This window comes from Etheostoma spectabile, chromosome 5 (genome assembly GCF_008692095.1).
Source record: "Etheostoma spectabile isolate EspeVRDwgs_2016 chromosome 5, UIUC_Espe_1.0, whole genome shotgun sequence".
NCBI classification, from domain to species: domain Eukaryota; kingdom Metazoa; phylum Chordata; class Actinopteri; order Perciformes; family Percidae; genus Etheostoma; species Etheostoma spectabile.
In genome coordinates, this window is record NC_045737.1 from 5,510,998 (window position 1) to 5,518,372 (window position 7,375).

General features: G+C 41.4%; 1 protein-coding gene and 1 long non-coding RNA gene across 3 annotated transcripts in view; one reads left to right on the plus strand and one right to left on the minus strand.

Annotated features, from left to right (window-relative positions):
* The window catches only part of LOC116688892 (kinesin-like protein KIF27), a 14,750-nt gene that overhangs the window by 5,363 nt on the left and 2,012 nt on the right, over nt 1–7,375 (minus strand). For both annotated transcript variants that reach the window (XM_032515070.1, XM_032515068.1), the window contains exons 2-8: nt 5,322–5,522; nt 3,419–4,419; nt 2,970–3,113; nt 2,693–2,869; nt 2,283–2,479; nt 1,346–1,464; nt 1,073–1,204 (exon numbers count right to left, since the gene is read on the minus strand). In XM_032515070.1, coding sequence (XP_032370961.1) covers nt 1,073–1,204; nt 1,346–1,464; nt 2,283–2,479; nt 2,693–2,869; nt 2,970–3,113; nt 3,419–4,419; nt 5,322–5,522 — 1,971 coding nt within the window. The remainder of the gene's footprint in view (nt 1–1,072; nt 1,205–1,345; nt 1,465–2,282; nt 2,480–2,692; nt 2,870–2,969; nt 3,114–3,418; nt 4,420–5,321; nt 5,523–7,375) is intronic.
* On the plus strand, nt 414–836 carry LOC116688914 (uncharacterized). Its single transcript, XR_004331882.1, has 3 exons — nt 414–442; nt 529–573; nt 791–836. It is a non-coding gene; the product is annotated as an uncharacterized LOC116688914 (long non-coding RNA).

Here is a 7,375-nt window from a genome sequence, read left to right on the forward strand (position 1 = left end):
TCCCCTTTCTCTGCTTTGCCCGCCCAAAGAATCTGGCCAACCCATGAGAGATAGACATCATGGCTTTCAAACGAGCAATGTGGCAGTTGGTTAAGGCCACACCCCCAGCCTCCACCTTGCCCCCCCCTCTTTTTTGGGAAAGAGACTTCAGATATGGTATTAGGGGACCACTAAGGTCTATATAAAAGAGACTTCAGATATGGTATTAGGGGACCACCTAGGTCTAATAAAAGAGACTTCAGATATGGTATTAGGGGACCACTAATTCTATATAAAGAGACTCAGATACGTTTAGAGGACCACTAAGGTCTATATAAAAGAGACTTCAGATATGGTATTAGGGGCCACTAAGGTCTATATAAAGAGACTTCAGATACAGTATTAGAGGACCACTAAGTCTATATAAAGGAGACTTCAGATATAGTATTAGGGGACCACTAAGGTCTATAATAAAGAGACTTCAGATATAGTATTAGGGGACCACTAGGTCTATATAAAAACTTCGATATGTATTAGGGGACCACTAAGGTCTATATAAAAGAGACTTCAGATATGTATTAGGGGACCACTAAGGTCATATAAAAGAGACTTCAGATATGGTATTAGGGGACCACTAGGTCTATATAAGAGACTTCAGATATGGTTTAGGGAACCACTAAGGTCTATATAAAAGAGACTTCAGATATGGTATTAGAGACCACTAAGTCTATATAAAGAGACTTCATAATGGTATTAGGAACCACAAGGTCTATATAAAAGAGACTTCAATATGTATTAGAGGACCACTAAGGTCTATTTAAAAGCATCCAACGAGCACCATGTCGTGGGACCTTTAATTAATCCTGAGAAACTAGCTGAGAGGTAGTGTGGTTGCATAGTAGTCTAAGTAACTTGATCCGAGATGAAGTATTTGTGACAAGTGAAACAGCACCAAACCAATAGTAGCGGCACTTTGTTGTACAGTGGCCTAGACTCCTAACAGAGCCCAGATTGACACTTGCGTTTCAGATTCTAGAGTACATCAGGACCAGCTCACAATAGGAATACACAGTATGTATTTATATGAACACACCAGTTTTGTCAAGCTTTTTGATGAGCTCCTCTTTCATGCTCATGTTGACTGACAGTTCTTGGATCCTTCTCTGAGTAACGCAGGCTCTTAGTCTTGCCTTCCTCATATGCTTGGCGTGGTTTTCTTTAGTCCCTGAGAAAAAATAGCAACTGACTATATCAAAAGGAAAGAAACTTCTTTGATATAAAATAACTCCTTAGAATGTCACAGAAGATATGAAAAGACAAAGAAACAAAAGACTGTAGATAAAAGTAAAATACATGTAATGTCTACCTGTGACTCGCTGAGGCTGTACTACTGGATCTCCATCAGATGTTTGGTCTGGTTCAGAGTTCTTCTCTTTCAGACTTAATTTCTTCTGCCGGCTGGTCCATGTTCGGTTTAAAGAACGCCTGGAGTAACATCACAATATTTGATTAGGCAGATCATTTCAGATTAACTCACTGTTGTGAGGAAAAACAGATATTATTGATGTCTGAAATTTAGGTCAAGCACTTTTTGTAATTCTGTGGCAAACAGCACACCAGCATTACTTGGAAACAAAGTTGTATTAGAAGTAGAAAACTGTTATACATTAACAATGTACGTTAGAGCCTGGCTCCTTTCATCTTCTTTCAAAGCTGTGTGCTCCCTGCTACATCTTCACATTGCACCCCCCAGAGATGTCACATCTCCTTTATGCCCAAGAATTTGCTTTGCATAAATTAGAAGGATGTGAGGAACTCTAAGACCATGTTTTTGACTAGTTTGATCAGCACAAGGCCACAGACTGGCATGGTTATATAGAAACAGTATTTTGCAACAGATTGGTGATATCAAAATTACCACAATTAAAACTGCATTTTTTCTTTTATTTAAAATGTTTCTCCTAGTATGTGTATAGTGTATGAAAAAACGCATAAGATGTTTGTGTGATTTGTGAGAGGTGCCCTAACTAAAGTGACAAGTGCTTTGTTGACCTAATCTGAACAGGCAGGTGGCTGACAGCAAAAAATGCAGTCATCCTCGACACCAGAATTATAGTGTGTCACGGGACTGACAAAAAAAAGCATTCTACTGTGCCTTTCTTCCCACATGGGAGCATGGAGGTCACTACTCTACAAAGTGGGAGGAATAAATATTGCCTTGCTAAAAATTGTATTTGATGTAGTAAATCACTGGTGGCTTGACAAAGAAAGAACAAGTAGGCTTGTATTATACAGGCTCTCACCTAAATCCCATTCTGCCCACAAAGATATCATCCTCCTCCTCGTTCTCTTGATCCCCGTCTTTGCTCTCTGCCTGTTGTTTTATGAATGGAGAGTACACCTTTTCCTTCTGCTCAATCTCAGCCAGCAGGAGATGACCCCGCATTTTAAAGGCTGCCATCACCCTCTCCAGGGAATAGGCCGGGGGACTAGAGTGAATCTAAAAACACACATGCATTTGAACAATTACATGCACAGCCATAAACATATAAATGTATGTAGCAACATCGTTAAGTGCTTACTACAATCAAAGGTCATGTGCAACCGGTATAACACACACACACACACAAACACAAACACACACACACACACACACACACACACACACACACACACACACACACACACACACCAAAACAGTGCAGCTACCAACCCTCCTGGGAGCTCCGTGTCCACAGCTATGTCTGATCAGAGGGACACTGTGTGGTCTCTTGCCTGAATCCCCAGAGGTCCTCGTTTCCACGGTTGCCGCTGAGGTTGCACCCCTAAATGTCACAAGGTCGATGCGAAGACGATTGATGATGATCTGCTGGTCCACAAGATGTTCCGTCTGAAAACATTCACACACAAATGTGCAACATACAATACTGGCGTCATTGTCCTTTACTATTGTATTATCGAGCTCCACTCAGGAGTCCTCTTCTCCTCACCTGTATACAAGTACGTTTCTTTTCTTCCTCCAAGTCCTGAAGGTGTGTTTTTCTCTCTTGAAGAAGTTTCTCTACTTCTTTTTGGACCTGTCGCAGCTCTGCATCTTTCTGCTCCAATAGTTGTTCCTCTATGGTGAGAGCTTCCTGAGAGACACACAGAAAGAGAGTTTTCTTTTCTTTTTCTTTACCATGACAGAAACACTCTTTTTATATTGGCATGATCTCCGCTCAGGCAAGCTAGGACATCACAGTGGACACTTTCATTTACTAAGATATAGTCAAAGGGAAATACAGGTGTAACTAATAACATTAAGACGGTTTGATTCCATTCAAGTGCGCCAGCATGCACAGTGCAAGGGCTGTGACTGCCCTGGCACACCTTAATGGAATGAAGCCTTTATTAATGTTTTGTGACCTTTAATGGTATCTTTTTTACTTGTTATATTTACCTTGCATCCGTTGAGTTCTTCTCTAAGCTTTAATATGGTATAATGGTGGGGTCGATCTCCACGCCCCTCTGAACAATCCTTCTCGTAAGCTTGATGTAAGTGATCGACAGCCGTCAGTCTCTCCTGCCAATCCTGCAGCCGCTGCCTGAAAGAATGACTTGGAGTGGGGCTAGAGATATCTGTGAGCAGGGCAGCAGCTTCCTGTGCCAGGAGGCAGTACTGTGACGGTTCCTCTTGTATCACCTTCTCATCTGGATCAGACATCCTCATCTGACTGAGCTGTTTGAAGTCGTCCCCCTCTCCAGCTCTTCCAACTGTCCTCACCTTTTCCATCTCTCTCTCCGTCTCTTTCAGTAGCTCTCTCAGGGTCTGTACTTCATACTCAAGCTCGCCCAGTCGAGCCTCACCAGGGTCCCAGGTTGTAGGACATGATTTAACCTCTGTATGAGTAGATATAGCTCCCGGACGGTTACGAATGTGACGAACCTTTGATGCAAACTGCAGCACACTCAGAGTCTCAGCTACACTGTGGTGAGAGGGGCTTACACACGCCACCATCAGCGTATGGGCATTGCCTCCCAATGAATCACGGAGAAGACGGGTGATCTTGGCATCACGGTACGGTATGTGCGCACTGTTGCAGTTGTTACCACGGCGATTTCGAGCAGGGTCAGAGAGGGCACGGATGACGTTGCCCAGTGCAAGCAGGCCTGTGTTGATATGAACAGACTCTTTGAGTCGTGTTCCATTGTTTCCAGTTTTTCCAGCACGCTCTGAGCCTGCTAGGTCAACCAGGCAGAGTTTGGAAGAGCGGACAGATTTGAAGGAGGAGTTGTTGTTATGGCAACTCTGGATAAGCTGAAGGGTGAAAATGGCATGAGAGCGACTGGAGTGCTCATTCATCGCTGTGGTTCCAGTATGGCGCAGGGCATTGCCCGTCTCTAGAACACTTAGTAGCTCCTCTGCTGAGGTGACGACCATCTCTTTGGCTCCCACCACCACTGAAAACACAAACAAAACCACACAATGATTTACTTTAGCAAAAGGCTTTTACACTGAGTTGCAGGGTTTCCCCCGGCATATTGCAAGCCTTGCGGCCCACCAGGCGGAAATATCTGAGAATTATTTTAAATTTATTTTTAAGACATTTTTAAAGCTCCAGTTACACTTGGGTGGCTCGGTTGGAAACTTAGCCATGGTATATTTTCAAAACTTGAGTTAGCTTTATAGCACTGACTCAATGTAGGGCACTAAGGCATGTTTGTTTATCTTTTTTTAAATTATCAATTTTGCAATAGGCCTAAACGATTCATGGAAAAATATGAATCACATTTTTTTGGCTTAGAATTGATATCACGATTCTCTGTCACAATTTTTTTCTCACAAAGTGTGATGTTTATTGCACACATGAACCATGAAAAAACGAAACAAACTGGCAGCACCAGATATAGATTTTTTTTTTGGCACCTATAACACATCACCACCAACCTGTAAACATAGAGGCTTCAATGAAGAGAAGGGAGAGCATTGCAGCGTTTGGGAGCGCTTTGAAACCTATTTTATACAGATTATGTTTAATACTCACAGAAGAAAGTAGTAGTGTTTGGGATGCACTCGGCTCGTAAAATTAAATGAGAATCAAAGTCATTAAAATAAATAAATAAATCAAAATTATTTAAAATTTAAATCATGAACAGGGTGAATCGAGATCACGATTTTATAACGATTAATCGCGCAAGCCTATGTTGCAATTCTGTCCATGATTCTGTTATTATCATAAAAACTATTGGGCTCTACATTAATGCTGCCATCAGTCTGTGACTGGTCCGAGCTAGGCCCTTGACAAAAAAGATACTTGCCAACGGGTTGAAAAACTTTTAAAAATACTTTTTAATTAGCATACCTGTGTTTCCCCTCTCATCCTCTCTGATGTGAAGCTCTTTGTGAATGGTGTGCAGCTCCAGCAGGTCTCGTAGTTCCTCCCTGTACAGCTCTATATACGAGACCCGCACTGTGGCTTCCCCACCATCACTATTCTTCCTCTTCTCCCCCAGCATCAAGAACAGATCCTGGGCCACCCGGTCAATAATTCCTCCCTCTTCATCTGAGAAAGGGTTTGAAAGGAATTAACACATAAAGTACATGTTGCAAGGCAAGGCAAGGCAAGGCAAGGCACTTTTTTGGTAGTCACATTTCAGCAAACAGGGCAATCAAAGTGCTTTACACAAAATCAGTTAAACAGATAAACACAAGTACAAACAGTTAAAAATCATAAGCATTAAAAACCAATAAAACACTGATAGACAGTTTAAAACCAAATAGAAACATTAGGACACATAAACACAAGAATAAAAGTTACAGTGCAGCATAAGAAATTTAAAGAAATGACATTAATTAAAGAAAGGCAGCATCAAAAAAAGCTCTTCAGCCTTGATTTAAAAGAACGAGCACAGCGGATCTACAGTTTCTGGAGTTTGTTCCAGATATGAGGAGCATAGAAACTGAATGCTGCTTCACCCTGTTTAGTTCTGACTCTGGGGACAGAAATAAACCTAAACCGTTAAGGGATTTATAAACTAGCAAAAGTACTTTGAAATCAATTCTTTGAGACACAGGAAGCCAGTGTAAGACTTCAAACTGGGTGATGTGATCCAGTCTCTTGGTCTTAGTGAGGACTCGAGCGCAGCGTTTCTAATCAGCTGCAGCTGTCTGATTGATTTTTTAGGGAGACCTGTAAAGACCCCGTTACGTAGAAAAGTCTACTGAAGATGAAAGCATGGACCAGTTTTCCAAGTCCTGTTGACACATAAGTCCTTTAACCTTGATATATTCTTAAGGTGATAGTAGGCTGACTTGTTTGTCTTAATGTGGCTGTTAAAGTTCAGGTCTGAGTCCATGACTACACCAAGATTTCTGGCTTTGTCTGTTGTTTTTAACATTGTTGTTTGAAGCTGAGCGCAGACTTTTAATCGTTCCTCTTTTTTCCAAAAACAACTACCTCAGTTTTCCCTTCATTTAATTTCAGAAAGTTCTGGCACATCCAGTCGTTAATTGTTGATGCAGTTAGTCTTTTTTGTGGACCATAGTCCCCTGGCGATAAGGTTTGTAATTTGTGTATCGTCCGCATAACTATGGTAACTTGTTTTGTTGTTTTCCATAATCTGGGCTAGTGGAAGCAGGTAGATGTTAACAGAAGAGCCCCAGAATGGAGCCTTGCGGAACTCCGCACGTCATATTTGTACGCTCAGATGCATAATTACCTATTGACACAAAGTAATCCTTATTCTTTAGGTAGGATTCAAACCAGTTTAGTACAAAGCCAGAAAGTCCTACCCAGTTTTCCAATCGGTCTAGTAATATGCCGTGGTCGACCGTGTCAAAGGCAGCACTGAGATCAAGTAATACTAAGATTTAAATTTTGCCACTATCTGTGTTAAGGTGGATGTCATTAAAGACTTTGACAAGAGTCGTTTTAGGCTGTGGTGTGGTCGGAAACCGACTGAAAGGTATCAAAACTGTTGCTTAGTGACAAGAAATGGTTGAGTTGTTGAAAAACTACTTTTTCAATGATTTACTTAAAAGCGGAAGGTTTGATATTGGCCTATAGTTGCTCATTAGTGACTTGTCTAGGTTGTTCTTTTTAAGGTGGCTTGATTACTGCAGTTTTCAGGGCCTGTGGAAAGATACTGAAAGAAGAGATGTGTTCACAATCTGTAGAAGATCAGAAGTCAAACAATGGAAACATTTTTGAAAAGTCCCGCTGGTAGAATATCAAGGCAACAGGTCGAGGGTTTCAGAGTTGAATAATGTCCTCCAGGTTTGTAATGGTTGATCGTGTGAAATTCTGTCATATTGGAACTAGTTTTGCTTGAACACGGTGACAACACATATCCTGAACGTGATATGGAGGCACTGACTGTTAGTCTAATCTTCAGAATTTTGTCTTTGAAGAAGGAG